The 20,398-nt window shown below is 31.6% G+C and overlaps 2 protein-coding genes across 4 annotated transcripts; one reads left to right on the top strand and one right to left on the bottom strand.

The window, feature by feature from the left end:
* Positions 1-1,042: 1,042 nt before the first annotated feature.
* LOC132952333 (rootletin) lies at positions 1,043-20,274 on the bottom strand. 3 transcript variants are annotated; one of them, XM_061024614.1, is made up of 24 exons: positions 20,096-20,274; positions 11,024-11,061; positions 10,269-10,505; positions 9,652-9,924; positions 9,422-9,579; positions 8,979-9,354; positions 8,769-8,915; positions 8,176-8,709; positions 7,752-8,049; positions 6,869-7,167; positions 6,283-6,477; positions 6,041-6,217; positions 5,797-5,979; positions 5,524-5,716; positions 5,088-5,447; positions 4,590-5,020; positions 4,118-4,511; positions 3,455-3,747; positions 3,101-3,388; positions 2,822-3,034; positions 2,361-2,642; positions 2,084-2,301; positions 1,890-2,013; positions 1,043-1,815 (listed from the first exon to the last, which is right to left on the bottom strand). In XM_061024614.1, the coding sequence occupies exons 3-24, from the start codon at positions 10,485-10,487 to the stop codon at positions 1,606-1,608; spliced, it is 5,865 nt and encodes a 1,954-aa protein (XP_060880597.1). In that variant the 5' UTR covers positions 10,488-10,505; positions 11,024-11,061; positions 20,096-20,274; the 3' UTR covers positions 1,043-1,605. The 3 variants fall into 3 exon arrangements, with proteins under 3 accessions (XP_060880597.1, XP_060880598.1, XP_060880599.1); XM_061024616.1 differs by lacking the exon at positions 10,269-10,505 and having other exon boundaries at positions 1,045-1,815; positions 20,096-20,253; XM_061024615.1 differs by lacking the exons at positions 11,024-11,061; positions 20,096-20,274 and having other exon boundaries at positions 10,269-10,965.
* On the top strand, positions 14,015-18,210 carry LOC132952335 (uncharacterized). Its single transcript, XM_061024617.1, has one exon. The coding sequence runs from the start codon at positions 14,020-14,022 to the stop codon at positions 15,670-15,672; it is 1,653 nt and encodes a 550-aa protein (XP_060880600.1). The 5' UTR covers positions 14,015-14,019; the 3' UTR covers positions 15,673-18,210.
* Positions 20,275-20,398: the final 124 nt, after the last annotated feature.

Here is a 20,398-nt window from a genome sequence, read left to right as displayed (position 1 = left end):
CAGAGTCGGACTTTCACCTGCGCTGTATAGTAGGTATAATAGTATCAGGGGCGCCCACAGAGAAAGCCCAGTGGGTGCCATTGTACCCACCGGGATTTTTTTTAATGAACAAAAAATCAGTGTATAATAAAGTAAATATGTGACTACATATGTATGTATAACATAAATTTAATTTTGCACCCACTGAGCTGATTTTCTGCGGGCGCCCCTGAATAGTATATAGAGTAGTATCACTAGTATAATATATTGTATCTATTATAAGGTTTTTCAGATTTGTGTGAACCTTATCGGTCAATGCACCGTGTCATATAAACCGAAACTAACCAGAGGACACCAAATATAAATATATAAATATAACACCCAATAATCATAAGCCTGCACTATCCATCATCTTTTTTTATAACCCTCCTTCGCTCCTCCGTAATATTATACTGATACCTCTGGCTCTCTCCAGTTGCCACCAACTTGCCCCGCACGTTTCCTCGCGAGCCACTATAGACATATTTCTCGTTGATTGCCTTCCCAACTGAAATCAGGCACCTCATATAGAAGAGGTACCTTAGATTGCCTATTCAGTACAAAATCGTACGCAGTTCGAAATCAATTCGTCCAGTCGATTTCGGCTGATTCAATCGAACATTCGTTTATCCCAGAGTAACTAACTCGAATACGATAACGGAGTATATCGCGCGTTTGTCGACCCGACACGGCGACACGTACGGGACTCCGAGAGAAATCGACTTACATACTTAGTAACTTAAGTTTTTTTTATTGTGTTCGAGCATTTTACCTTTTAAATCGATCACCATTGTGCGCCACGGTTGTCAGCCACAAATGCAACTTCGTGTTGCTCGTTTTGCTTGTTCTTGGCAGTCACTATTTTCCCTTCTTTTTTTTACTTATTATTTCTTAATAATAGTTACCCCTTTAACAACTGTTCGTTCAATATCCATTATCTTCATATATTATATTCTGTGAATATGCAATTACACTATTATTATACATTATTATTAACGTTGTTTTGATCACCATTTAGAGAACCAGATATACTGCGAAACACTTCGATACAGTACAAATTACTGTAATATTTTATTCTCAAATACAGTTAATCCAATTAATCAAAAAGTTGCTAGGCTCTAGTCACTACCTACCAGACCAGTTAAGTACTTTGACTGTTTTGGTTTAAAAAATAAAAATTAATAGGTATATGTGAAATTCAGCTGTATATAATGATTATAATAAACAATAATAAAATACTAAATAATATTACGTAACAACATTAAATTTAAATTATACGTTCTTAACCGTTATGTATTGAGTTTCATTAAACATTGTTAATAATGCTGAACGATAAAAAATAGCAAAAAAAGTGTCGTCATTTGTACCATAAATACAATCTAATATTAGAGTATTGAACATAATATTATACTCTAAAAACAAACATTATAATAAATAGATACATACGAGGATTTATATAAAATTGATCGTTTGAATATATTCACTAAAATAATGTATTGTTTATATAGTGCGCTTTATAGGAACTATACGAGAAATAATATAGTTTTGCAAGAAATGTATATGACATACAAATTAATAATTACTAATCTACTTAGACAAAGGAATGGCATGATGCAATGTGCGTGCTTCGTGTTTCAATAAAGTAGCATCTGGCGATGGGTCTTGAGCGATTTTAGACAGCGACTTGTCTAAAACTTGTCTCAGCGCCAATGCCTCGCGATTGGTTTTGGTCGTTTTGTTAATGTACGCTTGACGTCTCTTACTCTCTTCTGTCAACTGATCCCTCAACATCGCAACCTAATATACATCATATTATTTAGTCAACTCGTAGGCATTCAAATCTTAATCTTAGGAGTTATAAATTATTTTACTTGATTCTCTAATCTATGTATTTGTTGTCTATGCGATTGCTCGCGTGCTTCTAACATGCGTTCAGCTTGCAACTGCCCCGCACGATAACGTTCTAAATCGGTGTGTTTTACAGGTATATTTGAGCTGATGAAAGAAAGATATAATAAACATTTTTTTAAATAATTTTAATTTGTGTTACCATATATATATTTACCTGTAATCAGATGAAGACATTTTAAGATTTTTTAATTCAACTTCTTTTTCGTATAATTTCCTTTCTAAATCGTCACATCTACTTTTTAAATCTCTATTTTCTTCTGTAAAGCGCCCACCATGACTAAATTTTCCTTCATAATCCACTCTTTCAAAACTTTTACTCCTTGATAAAGCTTTTTTCTCCAAACTTCGTTTTTCTGATTCTAGCATACGAACCTATACAATAATTTTAATTTTCAATTACCCATCATATAACTTGTTCTATTTCACTGTACCTTATCGTTGAGTGATTGTAATTTAAATCTAAGATCTGAGCTATCATCATAAAGATCTTTGTTAGATTGTCTTGGCAGTGATTTATTTCCCAAAGCTCTCAATTGAGCTTCTAAATTAGATTTTTGTACTTCTTTGTTTTCTAAATCCATTTGTAGTCTAATAATAGAATCATTCACTGACTGTTGGTCACGGCGACAATCAGCTAAATTGTGTTGTGCTACATCCAAACGTTCAATAGCAATTTTTTTTTCATTTTCACAATTTTGTAATGCTCTTTGCAACTAAAAAAGTTTAAAATTAAATTGAAATTCCATGTGATGAGTAACCATGTATACCATATTTATCAATTAATAAAAGAAATTTAAAAAAAATTATATTTATAATCAAAACAATGTGTAAATTAAGAAATTGAGGAATTCTCGTTCATATAATACGCTGATATGAAATAATATAACATTACCTGTTTATATTTGTCACTATGTGAAGCAGAACTCATAGAAGCATCATGCAAAGATCTCTGAAGAGCTTGGATTTGAGCCTTTAAATCACATTCATTAGCAGTAGCATGTGCTAATGAAGCATTCAAACGCTCAATAGCAGCAGTTAATGAAACACATCTTTCCTCGAGTGCAGCAGAAGCTTTAGAATGACTCTCACGTTTTTCTTCAAGTTTCTAAAAATTAAATTAAAATATATAATATTATGTAGAAATGACATAATATTTTTCTAATATTATTACTTGTATATGACTATCCTTTTCTTGCAACATCATTTGTAACCGTTGCAAATCTCCATCAAGGCCAATTCTAAGTATTTCCAATTTAGTAGCTTTTGATTCAGTTTGAGTCAACTCATCTTGTAAATGTCTTTTTTCTGCTTCTAGTTGACTCATATGGAGTTTTAGCTTTTCTAAACGTTCTTTCAATTGCATTTTTTCATTTTTGTCAGCATGCATGAGAGTTTCTTGACTTGTTAATATTTCTTTATTTTTCTTAATTTCATCCGATTTTTCTTTAATTTCTGCTGCCTATAAAGCATCTTGATCAGCACAAAATGTAAATTAATAATAATAAATATATATATATATATGTACTTGAGATAAGAGTATAGATTGTTTTTGCCCGAGCTTTGATTCCAACTCGACTTTTTCGTCTTGAAGTTTCCTTAATATATGAATGGTTGAATTCAATTTACTATCAGTTTTTTTATGAATATCTCCTATTTCTTCAAGTTGCCTATTCATATTTGAAATTTGAGATTTGTAGTCATCTTTTTCTCTTTCTACTTGAGCTACTTGTTGCATCAAATTTCTTACACCTTTTTTAACTACTTCAGGATCCACGATTTTCCCATCCATACGAATTGGCTCAGAACCTTGTTCCATAACTAAAATTACAAAAAATGTCATTATATTTATTATTTAAAAATATTAAAAGTTGTTTAAAGGCATACTGAAATAATACACCTATAATCATCCAATATTTGTAATAGTAAAACATAATTATAATATTTGTAATCAGCAAAACACAATTGATTTGGTAAATTTTTAACTGACTATTTTTTTTACTTATGAGAAAAATATTACAGTAAAAATAATAAAAATAATATGTATCATGACAATACATATATATTAAAATCATAATAATTAAAATAAATAATTATGTTTTAAATTGGTTACAAATTAACATGTATATGCTATTAAAAAAATGTGTAAGTGAAGTAGTTTAAATAATATATTAATGATAAATATTATTACTTCTGCTTGGACTCCATTTCCTTATTCTAACTGACCCATCTGCTTGCATTCCTGTAACTCTTTTTAAAGTTGACCAAATAGTGTTTAAACGATTTTCCACATCACGTTTAGTCCTTTCCAAATCTCCAAGTTGAGTGTCCGCTGAGCGAAGACGACCCTCTGATGCACTCAATTTACATTTAAGTTCTTGGATTTGAACAGTTTGATCAGACAAACAGACTTCTAGGTTATGTTTTTGATCTTCAAGTTTTCTTTCATGGCCTAATCCATCATCCAATCGATCAAGTAGTTCTTGTTCACGAGTTTTCCAACGTAATTCATCTTCATCAACACGATGGCGTAACCGCATCACTTCTTGTTCATATCCCTCCAATATTCCCTCTAATTCGTTTACCTATAATAGAATATACATTAATAATTATAGTCAATTACCTATAACAGATATTTATAGTTATCTACAAATTAAAACTACCTTTCTTCTAAGTTGTTGAACAAGTTCACATGCCCGTTCTTTTTCTTCGGTTTCAGCATCCAATTTTGTCTGTAGTTGTTTCTGTTCATTTCTACGAGATTCTCCTGTTACAGCTGCTCGTTGAAGATCTTCTTGAAGAGCTTTACTTGTCTTTTCAGTTTCCTCAAGTCTTCTACATGCTTCTTTGCATTCAGCATTTAAACGAGCGCGCTCTGCTTCAACTTGATTACATTTATCTTCTATTGCAGCAATCTTTTGCAAGGCCTCTTCTAAATGTCTTCCTTGTTCGCGTTTATCTGTTTCTGATTTTTTAATAAGTTCTCGTAATTCCCTATTTGAATTTTGGTATTTTTCTTTTTCAATGCTGGTTTCATTCAAATTTCGCCTAGTCTCCATCAAATCTTTTCGAGTATGATCAGCTATTGAATCAGCTTCAAAGAAAAAAAAAATCAATCAAGTTAAAAAGTAAAAATACAAATGAAAATTAATAATACTTACATTCTTTTAACTTTCTACTTATATCATTTAAATGTGCCTGGAAATTATCGAGTTTGTCTTCTGCCATACACAGTTGAGATTTGATTTCCATACATTCTTGTATGTGTCTATCTCGTTCTGTTTGAATTTCATCTATTTGACCAATCAACTGACATTTTTCACTTTCGGACTGCATACGAAATTCATTTAATTCATTTTTGATTTTTGCTAACTGTTCACGTAATGAGGTCACTGAACCTTTTTCATTCTCTAATTTTCCACGTGTTTCTCGTAGTGAACGTTCGTAACTCTCTTTTTCTCCTTCTAATTCTTTTTTGACGCTTTCTAACTTACTAACAATAGCTTTTTGATCTCGATGAACTAAAATGAAATGCTTGAATTACTAAATGTTCAATTATTTGTGTAATTTTTTTTTTAATATACACAAATAATTTACCTAATAATAAAGTTTGTTGTTTGTCATTTTCAGCCCTCAAAAGTGCTTCATCGTGTTGCTGTGTTATTGTGTCGATATTTTTTTGCAACATATCTAATTTTTGTTTTAATTTTTCTATTTCAGAATTTTTGTTTTTACCCAATCGATTTAAATCTTCTTGAATTTTTCTTTCATAGTTAACTTTAAGAGTTTCCTAAAAATCAAGGATAAATACAATTATGCTATAACAATAAATTATAATTTAAGAAAGAACATATTTCAAATTTCAACTACTTTTTCACTAGACAATTTTTGAATATTTTCTTCAGCTTGTTTCTTCAATGCTTCAATGGTTTGCTGGAATTCTATTTCTAGAGTCCTAGATTGACTTAGAAGTTCAGACTTAGTGTGATTAGCTGCTTGCTCACAACTTTCTAAATCTTTACACAAACGATATATTTCACCTTTCATTGATTCCTAAGTAAAAAAAAAATACTGTAAATAATTGTTTACAATATAAGCTATTTTAATCTTATACTTGTTTTATTAGTAATTCTTGTTTTTCCCTTTCTGTTTGTTTACATCGATTTTCTGATACTTCCAAATTATGTTGCACATCATATAATATTGATTCGAGATTTTCTTTCTCTCCGCAAAGAGAAGATAATTGTCGTTCCAAATTATCCAATTGTTTAGAACAACTATCAAGAGCAATCTGAAGAATATTATTAATCAAGTTTATTTCTTCTTAATTGAGCAACATTCATGTTATAACTTTACCTGTTTTTCTTCACTTTCTTTTACAATACTTTGAAGTTGATTATTTAATCTAGAGTTAGATTCTAATGTATGATCAATTTTTTGATTTAATCGCATTAACTCTTCATTAAGAGATTGTTTCTTGTGCTTTTCATTTACCAACTGACTTTCCAAGTGGGATCTGTCTTTTAATAATTCTTCTAATTCATTCTCCAACTAAATATATAATTAGTTTTACATTTAATACTTGTTACTTATATATTACTGTTTAATCAATGTATTGTTAATGTTATTATTATGGAAATACACAAATAAATTTGAGTAATTTAAAATATTTAGAAATTATATTGTGACTATAGATATTATATTAAAAAACTGGCCCTGTGAATTGAAATGTATGGGTGTAAATGTATCGTAAATGTATGGGTGGCCGATGCCCACAAGCAATATTTCTTTTTTATGTACATAAACATCATGTTCCGATTATAATAGTCACTTAAGAAAGATCTCAATCTCGGTACACGACATGTAATGTTAGTAATATAGGCATAGAAAATTCTTGGGTGGTAAAATAACTTAATTTAATTAATATTTATTATTAAAGTACCTTTTCTTTTTCCAACAATACTGATTTCCATTTATCAGTTGCATTTGACCTTTCACTTTCTAATTCTTGCTTATCTTGTTCCATTTGAAGTAGTTCTTTTCTGAGAGCAACTAAATCACTAGATAAATCATCTACTTGAACTTGTAAATTTTTTTTGTCTTCAACTAATTTCTCATGTTCTTTTTGTAAATTTTTTTTCTCTGTATTTCCGTCTAGGATAAGTGACTCCGCCTTAGCTAATGATTCATGGCAATCAGTTCTGTCTGATGCAATTTTTTCTAACTCGGATTCAAGATCACCTAAGGCAATTTTATAGTATTAAATAAACAACAGGTACATTTGAAAATTAAATAAAAAATAATTTAAGAAAGTTAAACCTATTTTACAATATACATTTAAACTACACTATTTAGGTCTAGTTATAATACAATATGAGTGATGATTTATAGAAAAGCATTAAATTAGAATGTTTATACTTTATACTTAAATTGTATCTTGTGTTTCTGAAATAAAGTTATTATTATTATTATTATTATTATACTTTATGCATGTTAATGGCATGCTACTGATCTTGATTATTAATATTATTATTTATTGGTTTATGCATATTACATTAAAAATTATAGAAGTTTTAGAATTTAAGAAGTCAACTAAACATTAAATGACCTGTCACCTTGATTCGACCATTAAATTTTAATAAGTCTATAAATTGATCATACTGTTGTGCAACCTGACATAAGTGTTTCAGTTTATAACTAATTATTAATATAATATAATCATGGTTATATATTTTAAAATTCAAAAATAATATTGACCATATTTTACGTTACTTTGAATAGTTAAAAATATTTTTCATTGTACAAAAAAATGTTTAAATAACTACCTTTATTTTTTTCCATTTTAGCTTGCAAAATTTCAAGTTCCAGACATCGTTGTTCTAAAAGTTCTTTATCCAAATAAACTTGATTCAATTCTTCTTTGATACTAATCAATTCTTCTTTTAAACAACTACACCTATCTTGTACATCATTTTCTGACAACATTCTTATGTCAATTTCCTTTAGTAATCGATCTATTTCACCTTGTTGGAACATTTTTTCATCTTCCAGGGTATCATTTAATTTTTGTAATTTACTATTAGTTTTTTGTATTTTATCATAATCAGAATTCATATTTTCTACCTAAATTTGAAAAAATTATAAGTACTTAACTTCTTATTTATCTTATTAGGTATGTCGGTATGTGTTAATATTTATACAAAAAAAAGAACTTATATATAATAATATTTTTAAAAAAAAATGTATTACCACAGCGCTGACATGCATTCTGTTTTGTTGTAATGCTTGAGCCTCATTTCTTAGTCTTTCAAGTGTTTCTGCAAGCGAGTCACGTTCATGGCCTAATTGATTATTAACATTTCGACAATCATCTAGCTCTTTACTCAGTTCTTCAATTTTTACTTGTAACTCTTTTTCTAACATTTCTAATTGTTCACAATGTTTTTTTGTATCTGACATTTTATCGACACAAGATGATAATTGAACTTGAAGTTCATGAATGTTTGATTGATATCTATAAACGACAGACTGAACGGCTGACAAAGTACTATCGACAAAGTTACTAGTTGCAGATACTGGTTTTAATTTTGTGTCAGACTTCATAATTCCAGTGCTAAGATGAACATGTGGGGGAGCCAAAGGTCTAATTAGATCACCAAGAATTTCTTTGTCATGCTGTAACACTTTAACTATTTCCTGCATTCCGGACATCAATACATCAACATCAATACGTAAATTATCTGCTTCTTTTTCATTTTTATTAGAATCCATACATTTGTCTTCCTGTAATATAAAATATAGTTCAGTAAACTAGTTGATTAATTTTAAATAATAATACTAACAAATTCAGAAAGATTAGCTTTGAGATCTTCTAAATGCATTTCTTTTTGTCGCAACTGTGAGCATACAGTATCATAATCATTTTGTAGTTTTTCTACTTTGTTTTGTAATGTTGTATTTTCTTTTAACAGATGTTCATATTGTTTTTCCTAAAATTGAATAGACATAAGAATTGTGTTTAGTTTGTAATATTTTTTTTATAGGTACTGTACTTCAGAATACGTTGATCGTTTAACAGCATTCACTAAGCCACTGCAAGTAGTAACCATGTCGTTGGATGCTAACGAAAGTTCACCTCGAAGTTTATTGAGATCTTGTTGAGTTGATGATTTCATATCGGTGAACATCCGTTTTACTTGGGCTACATCCTGCCAGAGACTCATCATTCTACCGTGTTCTAATGAACAATACTCATTAAACATTTGCTCTTCTTCTTTCCATTCATCTTCTTTAGCATTCATTTCATCTCTCATTTTTTCCCAATCGCTAGTTAACTTTTGCAAATCTGTAGACAATGTTTCATTGCTTGTTTGAGCATCATCTAATTGTTCTCTAAGCGTCGAGTTTAGTTCCATGACTTTTTCAGATCTACAATTTTGTAAAGAATAATGCAATGACTGCCAATTAAAAAAAAAAAAAAGGAAAATATATTTACTTGGTTCGTTCTTGTTCTAAAGCACGTATTGCAGAATCTAAGTCCATTGACTGATAATCTCTAACTGAATCACGATAACCCCTAACATTATCAATTGCTGGAATACTAGTTCTCATCTCCCTTTCCAACTCGGAACACCGTTCTCTATACTGCATTACCTGAAAACCAAAAATCATAAATTTAATAATACCAATAGCACTAATGCATGCAGCAAAATCAAAAATACCAACCTTTGCTTGAAGCCTGCTAACAAGAACGGCCTGTCTCTGTTGTGCCAATTTATATGTATCCAATCGTCTATCATACCGAGCCGCTTCTTCCCGCAGGCGCTCGTGCAAAGCCTGGTTCTCCCGAGCTAAATCCATTGGTTGTTCAGTTTTTTGTGAACGATTAGTTGGTAATCTTAAACTTGTTCGCCCTCCATCCAACCGAACTATACCTTCAGTGCCCAATTTCGGAACGTTTCTGGATTTACCTGGTGTAGCGGTTTCTTTCTTGGAGAACTAGTTGGATATAAAAATAAAAATTGTATAAAAAAAAATAAATAGTTTCTACACATTTTGTTGCGCAATAGTGTTGAAAAATACGAGGTACCTATTATAGGTATATCTACTAAAAATGTTTCATTCAAAAGTTTCATCGTCACCCTAAAAAAGTTTTGTAAATCTGATAAAAATAAAGTTTATAATTGATTTATTACTAGGTAAACTTATAAGGTATAGGTAAGCCAATAAATCCAAAATACTTCCGCGAATAGTAAACGTGGTAGAAGGGGACCCGCGTTGTGTTTTAATCGAATGGCCGTTGAATTTAAAAATCTTTTTTTGGAAATAGTTAAATGACTTACCCTAGGCATTTTAGCAACGGCCCTGCGGAATTTCTCAATCGGCCTCAGGGACACCACCTCAACAACGAGTGTCTTTTGCGACTGTTGTTCAATTTTGGGGGATTCAGGTGCCAGTGCCATCTCCATGTTGGCGTCTTCGGGTAGGCAAAGGGGTAACCGTGATCTCGCCGACAGATACGGAGACAAATTGCTCTCGTCACGTGACACTTCTGATTCCATGACACACGACAGTAAAACCTAAAGGCGGAGTTACTGATCGCATGACTGATGCATATTTCGGCACGGTATTAAATCATAACGTTTTTCTGTCATTGATTGTTTTATTTTGGGGTGAAATATGATGGGTAATAAATGAGGGTGATTATATGATCAGATAATTTCGGTATTTTTATTATTATGTTACGGTGGCGTTTAAAACTAAACGTGATAGGTTAACCCGTAAAATCATACTGGCACTGTTTATTTATTTTTTACTCGGAGGAAAAATGTGGGTGAAATGGTTCAGCCTTTCAGACATTATATTAATCACAAAAGTTTTGAAAGTTGACAGCAGGAAGCGATTATAAAGCATTGAGAAATTGCATTGCACGTGCAACAATGAGTAAAAAAAAAAATTATTCGTGAAAACAAACCACTGGTAAATGATAATGCAGTGTTAATAGTTAATAATACTAGGTGGGTAACTAAAATAGATGCATAGTTCAATGTGTTATTTCAAAGATTATTTTAATTACGAATATTTTAAAATATTTTACCTTGGTCGGTGATCATCCATATTGACGCCAAAAATTACCTAAAACAAAAATAAATCACGCACAAGATTACGAATAGGTAAATATAATATGATATAAATGGTAGAATATATTATCATGCATAAAATAAAAGTATATAGGTACAATAGGTACGTGTTATATATAAATAATAAATATATTATACAAAAATCAAAGACTGAACATCAACTCGTTAAAATAATATAATTTGTGAAATTTACATTTTTAGTGACTTCTATAACTCAGTAATAGTTATTTTATTTACTCTTTAATCGTCAAATTTAACTATAAAACTTTTCACAAAATTTCACATGTAAATAGTAGCCAATAATTTATATAACTCGTATGTTTTTAAAAATGTACAATAAGTTAGCATTCATATTTTTCACGAAGATGTTTAAAAAAGCGTATACCGGATGGTCCGTTTAACGTAACACTCATTGTTTCAAAAAATATTGACGTTTTTAATAATATTTTTTTACATAATATGTGTAAGTCCTTAATTCGTTAAAAAGTAATATTTTTTTACTATTTATTTTTTTCAAGATCTTCTTAATAATTAATTAAATTTTTACTTTTTTTTAATAACATCATTCATTTGTATTCCTTATTTCAAAGCAAAATATCTGTATTACCTAATACTTCAATATAAAAAAAAAAAAAAAAATCAAATTTTGGGCGAGTAGTTTATGAGTTACAATTGTTTAAAGTTTAGATGAGCGGCATAGTGAGAGTGGAGCGATACAGGTGTTACCCGCAAAATGTCTACTGCTCCGTTCATCTAAACTTTAAATACTTATAAGTTATAAGAGTTATAACTTTTAACTTATAACTAATAAACTACTTTTCCAATATTTGATTTTTATCTATTGAAATACTCGGAATAATATTTTGTTTCGGAATATTAAATTAAAAGTGTGTTGTCATTCAAAAGATTAAAAAATGGTAAAAATGTAATTTTTTGATTTGAAAAATGTTATTTTGTAACTAATTATCAGTGAGGGATCCAGGGGGAGAGCAAAGGGAGAATTCCCCTCCCCCCCCAATCACCATAGTTTCTCTTTGTTTTACACTGTGTTTAGCCAATTTTGTAGCAAATGTGTGTACTTTTTGTACTTTTGCCCCCTCCATGCCCCCGCCAAAATTAAGCCCTGGATCCGCCACTGCGAATTATAATGATATAAAAGAAATATTTTCATAAACTGATATTTTCTAAAATAATGAGTATCTTACGTTAAATGGATAACCCCGTATATCTATATAGTAAATGGTTATTGTACAATTTAGATTAATCATTAATGTATATACAATTATTAACTATCATAGTGTTTAATGTTTATTATGTATTTGTTTTGTTTAATAAATACCTATTAATATGTGGTACCTTATTAATATTCAGAAAATTATGAATAATATAGTATAATTTATTCGTGATTGCGTATAATATAAATTACATAAAATTATATTAAAAATTATATTATACTATAACTCCCTAATTCTATTACAAGCTTTACATTTATATAAGATAGCCGATAGGTTAATCAAGTGTAAATATTTTGTAATTTTGATAAACCTCATTTTATTTATACGAAAAAAACTATGTTTAAAGATTTAAATAAAAATCGAAAAAACAACCCATGTGATCAATTTTTTACTCTTTCACTGAGCAAAGAATTCTACGTATTGTTAATATAATATATAAAATTAATGTAATAATATATTACAAGTTGAAATTGGATGATTTGTAAAATGGATTAAATACATATTTACCGAAATGAAAATTAATTTTATAAATTGTTTATGTAGATATTTTAATAACTAACTTTTAACTGAATTGTAATTTCTTTCATTTATGTATTATTAAAAATACTTGTCCGTTCATTTTTTAAGTACCTAACTGCAACTACCCGTCAATCACAATGGATAAATTAACTATCTTTACCCAGCCTTATGTCGAATAGAGCTGAAATTTATTTTTTGTCTATTTTTAATCTCACGATAAGATAATGAGCATCACTGAACAATCTCAAATATGTATACCTATTATGTGTTTAAAAACTATTAATTTTGAATCTCTCTTAAGCTAATGTACCTATGTAATATCATGCTTATATTGAATGTTATCTAAATATGTGTTAAATAGTTTTCTTTAAATAGTTTGTCTATCTAACTATTACTTCCATATCCGCAGTGTTAATAGTTAATACTCCTAATTTTATCGATAAAAATACTTATTAAAAACGAAAAAAACAACAATAATTAGGCGAGTTAAAGTTCAAACTACAACAATTTATATTCTCCAACAATTCATTTGTAATTGTAATATTTCTTAACATTCGTATTGTTTTTAGAGTGTCTTCATATGTTTCTAAACATAACATCGGGGTGTACAAGACAGACATCACGTTTGAGCAAAACAATTAAACACGGCCGTAGCGAATGCTACCGATGCAAGCCTTTCTATATAGAACGTACTTGACCTCTAGCGTTATAGTATGTATAGTAATAATAGTATATACAAAGATATACCTTTGAAACACAAACAACACAGTCTATGTATGCGTTATGATAAAAAGTTTGTGAATGAGGAAGAGACGACGGAATTCTCTTCTACATGTGTATGATATATAATATATTACAGTTCAACGTGTATAACATATACAATTTATTTGTATACAACAGCATATTAGTACAATCAATACATATTATCAAACGAAGGCTTATTAAAACAATTCGTTCGTTTATATAATTATTTTGATGATACGTTTAAAAATCATAATTAGATAAACCGTTATCATTATTATTATTTAAACACCATTTAATTACGTTAAGCGCTATACAAACCAAAGGTTGAGAATGAGCGAACCGTATACGGGAAAAAAACCGATAAAACTTTGATAACGATGGTTTAAAGAACTTTGACCACTGAACGCCGAGAACCAAGTCTCTCGGCTCCGACAGTGATCGTTCGTTTGTTCAGGATGCCGGACACGGTTCGCCAAGTGCCTATTTCCGACGACCGCTACCGGTACAGCGGGGCAGGTACAGACAGCTACCCATCCTCGCCGGCCGTCTCGCCGTCCCACAGCTTCAAACGCTCAAAGTCGACGTTCTACCTGCTGGACAGGCGCACGTCCCCGCCACCGGGCCGCCTGCTACAGCCGCAGAACGTGACAGCAGGTACGATCCACGGGTGTGCGACGTTCTTCTGGACTGTGGCCAACGCGCTGTTCGGCCTGCCGTGGGTGAACGTGCTGTTGGTGCGCCTGCCGTCCCTGTGCCTGTGCCTGTGGTTGCGGTGCGTCTGGAAGTGCGCACGGGTGCCACTGGTGGTGTCTAAGCACGTCTTGCGGCTGTGCATCGCGAGCTCGAGTAGGCTCGACAGGGGCCGATTCACCGTGCTGATAAACGGCGGAAGCACCGTGCAGGCGTTGCACCTAGCGAGGAACTTTCACCAGACAGGCGCCCGGGTGATCGTGTGCGAGATAGACGGTCGGGCGGAGCTGTGCTCGTTATCGGTAGCAGTCGACGGCCACTACACCGTGCCCGGGCCGAACGAGGACAACTGCGTACTGTACGTGGACGCTTTGAGGGCGATCGTCGAGAGGGAACGGGTGGACGTGTACGTGTCCACCGGCGTCACCGTGTCGGCGTACTACGACGCGGTGGCCAAGCCGCACCTGGAGCTGCTTGGGTGCCGGTGCTGGACGCCCGGGTTGGACGGCGTTGCGGTGCTCAACGACCTCTCCGAGGTGTTCCGCATATGTGAGGCGGTCGGCCTGCCGGTGCCCAAGCACCTACTCGTGTGCTCCAAAGACGACGTCATCAAGCTTTACGACAACGTGTCGTTCCGGGCCGACCGGCACTTCATCGTCAACGTGGGCCAGTCCGGCTGCAAGTCAGCGCACAGCCTGCAGCTGCCGGCCACCAGGAGGTCGCTGAGGCTACCCGGCCTCGTGTCCGACGACTGTCCGTGGCTGCTTGTCCAGCACTGTCTCGGGTCGTACTACACGACGTGCACCACGGTGCAGGCCGGTCGGGTGGTGGGCAACGTGACGTTCACCGCGCACGACGGTCGAGCCAGAGACCACAACGAACTGATTGACGACTGGACCGCACGGTTCGTGTCCGCGGTCCCGGTGCAGTTCGACGGCTACCTGTCGTTCAGGGTGTGCGTGTCGCCGTCACGGAAGGTCGTGCCACTGGGTTGTCGCGTTGGTGTGCCCATCATGTACGCGTCGTACCGCAGCAATTTCGAACACGTCGTCATGCAGTGCCACCCGCCACAGCGTGGACACCGTTCCAACGGTGCTGCGGGGGCCGGTTCACATGCGGATGCGGCCGCCAACGGCGCACCACCGCAGTCCACCGAGCTCGTCGTCGAAACGACGAACCGGTATTACGCGACGACGCTTCTCTACGAGACGGTCACCCGGATGATGACCGTCCAGTCGGTCAAGCATCTCGTGCGCACGGTGGTCACGGAGCGAGAAATGGTATTTACGTATTGGGACCCTCTGCCGTTTTTCGCCCACTACAGTCTGCAGATGATTGTGGACCGCATAAACACCGCTCTGGACGAGGCGGCGATACTGTCGTCGTCGACCCAGAAAAACAGATACACCACGTTTTAATGTGCGGCGGCAGATACTGTATAGTATAATATAATATACACGCGTACAAAATTTTTTATTTATTTTTCACTTAAGTTTTGTATGGTAGCAGTCCAATGACGTGATGTACCGAAAAAATATTATTATATTGTGGTTCGATCTACAATAGGTGTATAATAGTATATAATATAATGATCTACATGACTAGATATACTTAGGCTCGTATGATAAATTCACTGTTAAAGTCACCTCATTGTCTACATCATAGGTGCATAATATCCATTACAATTTCTGGGGAGGCTAACATTAATGTGAATGGGGGAGGGGGGGGAGGGAGGGGCTATATATTATTATTATAGAATTCACAATGAAGCCAAACACATTTAGGTAATCCATTGAAAAAATAATGGGTAGATAAAATATAGTAGGTAGTACTTCCTACTCGAGACACTGCAGAAACACGAATTATCCAATTAGTAATTCTGTTATTACTTATTATACTTATTAGTTATTATTAACCAGTTGATGTCTGTCATTTGATTTACCTTATACTTTATGACCTTTAAAATATTGTGTATAATTTATAATTCAATGACACTATAAAAACCATTTATGAAAAGATAATTTTTTTTTTGTAGATCACATATTGGACTGTTACTTGACATACCTATATTTAATCACACAAATCTATCTATGTACAATAATAAAATATAATTTATAGTTATATTAAAATGTGATATGATATTAATATAACGGAGGCGATGTGTAGGTATATATAATAAGATTTTTTTATGTAAGATTATAAATTATAATATCATCTTATTTCGTAGAATTGAAATTTCGTGGAAATGAAAACACGTAATACGCCAACTTGTTTTTTTTTGTAATATACTCCAGTAGTTAGTTGCCAGGAACGAAAAACGTATTATTAGTATATTACCTATAAGGAACTGTGTTATGGGGTAAATCATGAATATATAGTATATACATATCTGGTGAGGTACCTGTATAATATAATGTATAAAAAAGATTTGGTGCAAGGAAGTACCTGTTACGGAATAAATCCAGTGAAGCGAATTATACTACACGGTCGTTATGATGATATGGGTCATAGAAAACGAAATGCATAGTCACTTCAACACGTAATATAGTTTACAATTCGGATTTCTAAAAATGTAAATAGGTGTACTGTATACAGGAATTTGGCAACATAAAACAAAACAAAAATGATTTATCAAAAATACAAGGCCAATTTATGTAATATGTATAGTTTAGTAGTACCTATACATAGGTAGGTAGTAGGTAATAACTAATAAGTAACCAAGTAGGTAAAATAATAAATATATTAGATTGTATAAACCCAAAAAGGTACTTATTACTAATATTTAATAATCATGTTATAATTTAAAAATATAATAACTAATAATTCATTTTATAACCAAATTGTATATAGGTAATAACCTAATTTACTTTTGAATTTTCCAATTGCTTAAAACTTCTTTCAAAACATATAATTTCAGTTATTCAAAAGTTATTTAACAACAAATGTATAAGATTAATTTTGTGTATACATTATGGCACATGCATTTTTAATGTACCTACACTCAATTATGTAAACAAAAACAAATAACAATTGTCATAGTAACCGACTAGTTTATTGATTTAAAAACTAATCAAACATTAGCCTGACAAGAACTCTTTTTCTGTGAGATAATAGCTAATAGGAATATTATACACAATTAGACAAACTATATTTCAATATAATATATTTATCTTATCTTATTTAAACAATTTAATGTACATAAAATCACAGAACAAAATTCTGTGATAAAATGTCGATGTTTTATAAATATAGATAATATAAATACTTACATAATAATAATTGTATTGGGTACATTTTTAGCTATTAGATAATACTACTGCTGAGTGATTTTTAAAATTGCCCATTACTTAATTGTATTGTTATAATATAATTATTAAAATTAGAAATTACTTAATGTACAAAACTTACATAGAAATTATTATTGTATCTAATATAAATAACAATAAATAATAATAATTAAAATAATAAAAAAATGAGAATTTATTGGATTTTAAGAACTAGGTAAGAACCTATACTTGGCACTTGCACAGTTAATTATATTAATAATTAATTGAGCTCATGCTTTATAACTAGCAAATTTATACAAATTATTTAAATTTGAAACAACATACAAAAATACGTCTTATATATAGATAAATCTTAATCAACGGTTTATTCTATGCGAGGAGTAACCCCTGTTAAATGTAAATCTAATAATAAAATGTATTAAGGCGCCCGGTGCTGATGCCATTTTGTCCTCAAAAATACACTCTGCGGGAATAACGATACCGCCTTGTAGAATCAACCAAATTTCATAATTTTTGTTTTGATTGCTAGTGAGCAATATTCTACAGCCCCCATTGATCTCTGTTTTTTAATATTTTATTCTCAAACTTTAGAATATGTCTAAAAAAATACAAGATAAAAAGCATTTTTTACAATTTTTTTAAAACAACTATTTGAAATAACATACAAAATCAGAGATCGATGCGGGCTGTAGGAAGTCTTCTTCTTTCAGATAAAAAAAATAGTCATCAAAATCCGTCAATTTTACAAAGCTTGAGAGTTATTCCTGTAAAGTCATTTTTTCGATATAATACCCTATCAACCCCGCCTAAATCGGGTAGTAGATTAGTGGAAAAGTCTTATAATTGAGGGGGCAACTAAAATATAAAATTTTATTTTCAAATTCCATTGAATAGTGGAAAATTTGAAAAACTGACACCGGGACCCTTAAGAAAAAATAGTTATTACAGTATCATTGTATCATATTTTAATAGTAGGTATGAATGGGTAAATGAATTAGTTAGTAAATTATATTTTACTTTCTTTTAATTAATAATAATGTAAGCCCCTACGACCTTACCAATACTAAATATTTTTTTGTGATTTCAACCATTAACTGAAAACCAAGACTTTGAAATGTAAATAACTATAGGATAAAAATATACAAATTATAATTATATCTGAAAAAATGTGTGCGAGATGGGCAGTGCCGGCAGAAGAGGCAGCTTCCCAGGGCTCCGCCATTTTAGGGGCCTTTTTCAGGATTAAATCCCTATAATTTTGTTTTTCAAATTTAATATCGAGTTTCTATGCCATGTGAAAATGATGTATGGTGTTTTAATCTTTAAATTCAATATTATGTTTAGCATGTACCTATATTATATTAAATAATAATAAACAATAATAAATTATTGACGCTTTGATAATATCCATACTAAGGAATAATCAACTGAAAATGTTTGGCATGCCCGTGTTATTGTTTATAATGTTATACAGTGTACTCTCGGTAACTCGAATAACACGGGAAAAAAAAAATTTGACTTACTAAAAATGTTAAGTTATTAAAATCTTAATGTGTTATTGTTATTCAAAGGAAAATTGTTGAGTTATCGAGGTTTGAGTTACAGAGAGTACATTGTATTTTAAATGCAAGAATTATTACTGCTTATCTTGTGTATGCCTGCGTGCAATATTTTGTAGTTGATTTCACTATTAGTAGACAATGACAAAGAATAATATTTATTTCGAAAATTTTGCTACAACCAAGACTAGAAAAAAACCATTTAGATATTAAAATCTTGAACTTTTTTTTTTTTTGATTGTTATATAAAACTTAGGTATATACTTACTCTTAGTGTAGACATTTAATTTGTACATATTTAATATTAATATGAAAATTGTACCTCTATAAGCAAAATAATATTTGTAGTTCAATGTTTTAAAAAATAAATACATACTGAAGAGTTTACATTGAATACTTTTTTTAATTGTATGAGTAAAAAAAAATGTTTTTATATAAGTTATGTGAGACAGAAAAAATGTCATACAAGTTCTAGGGTGTCCCAAAAAAAACCTTTTTGGCTTCATGGAATAAAATTTCTTAGGCCTCGTGAAAGAATCTGTTCCAGGGCCCGTAAAACCTCCCCCCGGGCTCCTGGAAATGGGTCAATTATTTATTAATCCTTATTATTAACAATTAGACACCTATGAAATTAAAAAGGAATCTAAAGCGAAGGATCCAAAACATTCACAACTTAATTCTAAATAATAAACTTAATTAAATATCTAACGGGAAATCTATAACTATCCAATAAGTTTTAATTAATTTAATTAGAGTTAATACATGAAAATTGTAAACAACTGAACAATATTATCAATATGTTACTATAAAAAATGATCATTATTCGATAATCAAAGATTATAGATAGGAAGGTGTACCTTCCTATATATTTTATACCATATACCTATGAGTCTATAAAGTATAAAGTATAATTATATATTATGTAAAACGTTTGTGATTAGGTAAAATTATATTATATTTCATGATAAGTAATTTTCAAAATATAACACACTTACTACTTTTAATGTTAATCCCATTTTCAATTAGATATTCGATGGAATCATATTTAAAAAAAAAACATTTGTTACAACAAAACTGAATCGTTAGTTATTACTTATTACTTATTATGTATTATGTAAATGAAACAATATTCGGTAAAAAATATGAGTTGCTGTAAATATACTTTTAATTGTATGTGAAAAAAAAAATTTAACTACCTATAGGCTATAGTACCCGCAACTTACAACTATATTTTGTTTATTATTTACGTTTTATTTACTGTTTTCATTTCTCGAATGTCGGTTATCATAATAATATGC

This window comes from Metopolophium dirhodum, chromosome 9 (genome assembly GCF_019925205.1).
Source record: "Metopolophium dirhodum isolate CAU chromosome 9, ASM1992520v1, whole genome shotgun sequence".
Taxonomy (NCBI): Eukaryota; Metazoa; Arthropoda; class Insecta; order Hemiptera; family Aphididae; genus Metopolophium; species Metopolophium dirhodum.
Note: the sequence above shows the minus strand (reverse complement) of the source record. Positions and strands in the feature narration are given on the sequence as shown.

Bases quoted from the DNA above. Each gene is read 5' to 3' on its own strand.
- LOC132952333 (XM_061024614.1), bottom strand. From the start codon at position 10,487: ATGGAATCAGAAGTGTCACGTGACGAGAGCAATTTGTCTCCGTATCTG. The intron at 9,580-9,651 runs GTTGGTATTTTT...TTTGGTTTTCAG, and splicing joins TTAGCAGGCTTCAAGCAAAG to GTAATGCAGTATAGAGAACG. The intron at 5,980-6,040 runs GTATAAGATTAA...TTTTTTACTTAG, and splicing joins AAGAATTACTAATAAAACAA to GAATCAATGAAAGGTGAAAT.
- LOC132952335 (XM_061024617.1), top strand. From the start codon at position 14,020: ATGCCGGACACGGTTCGCCAAGTGCCTATTTCCGACGACCGCTACCGG.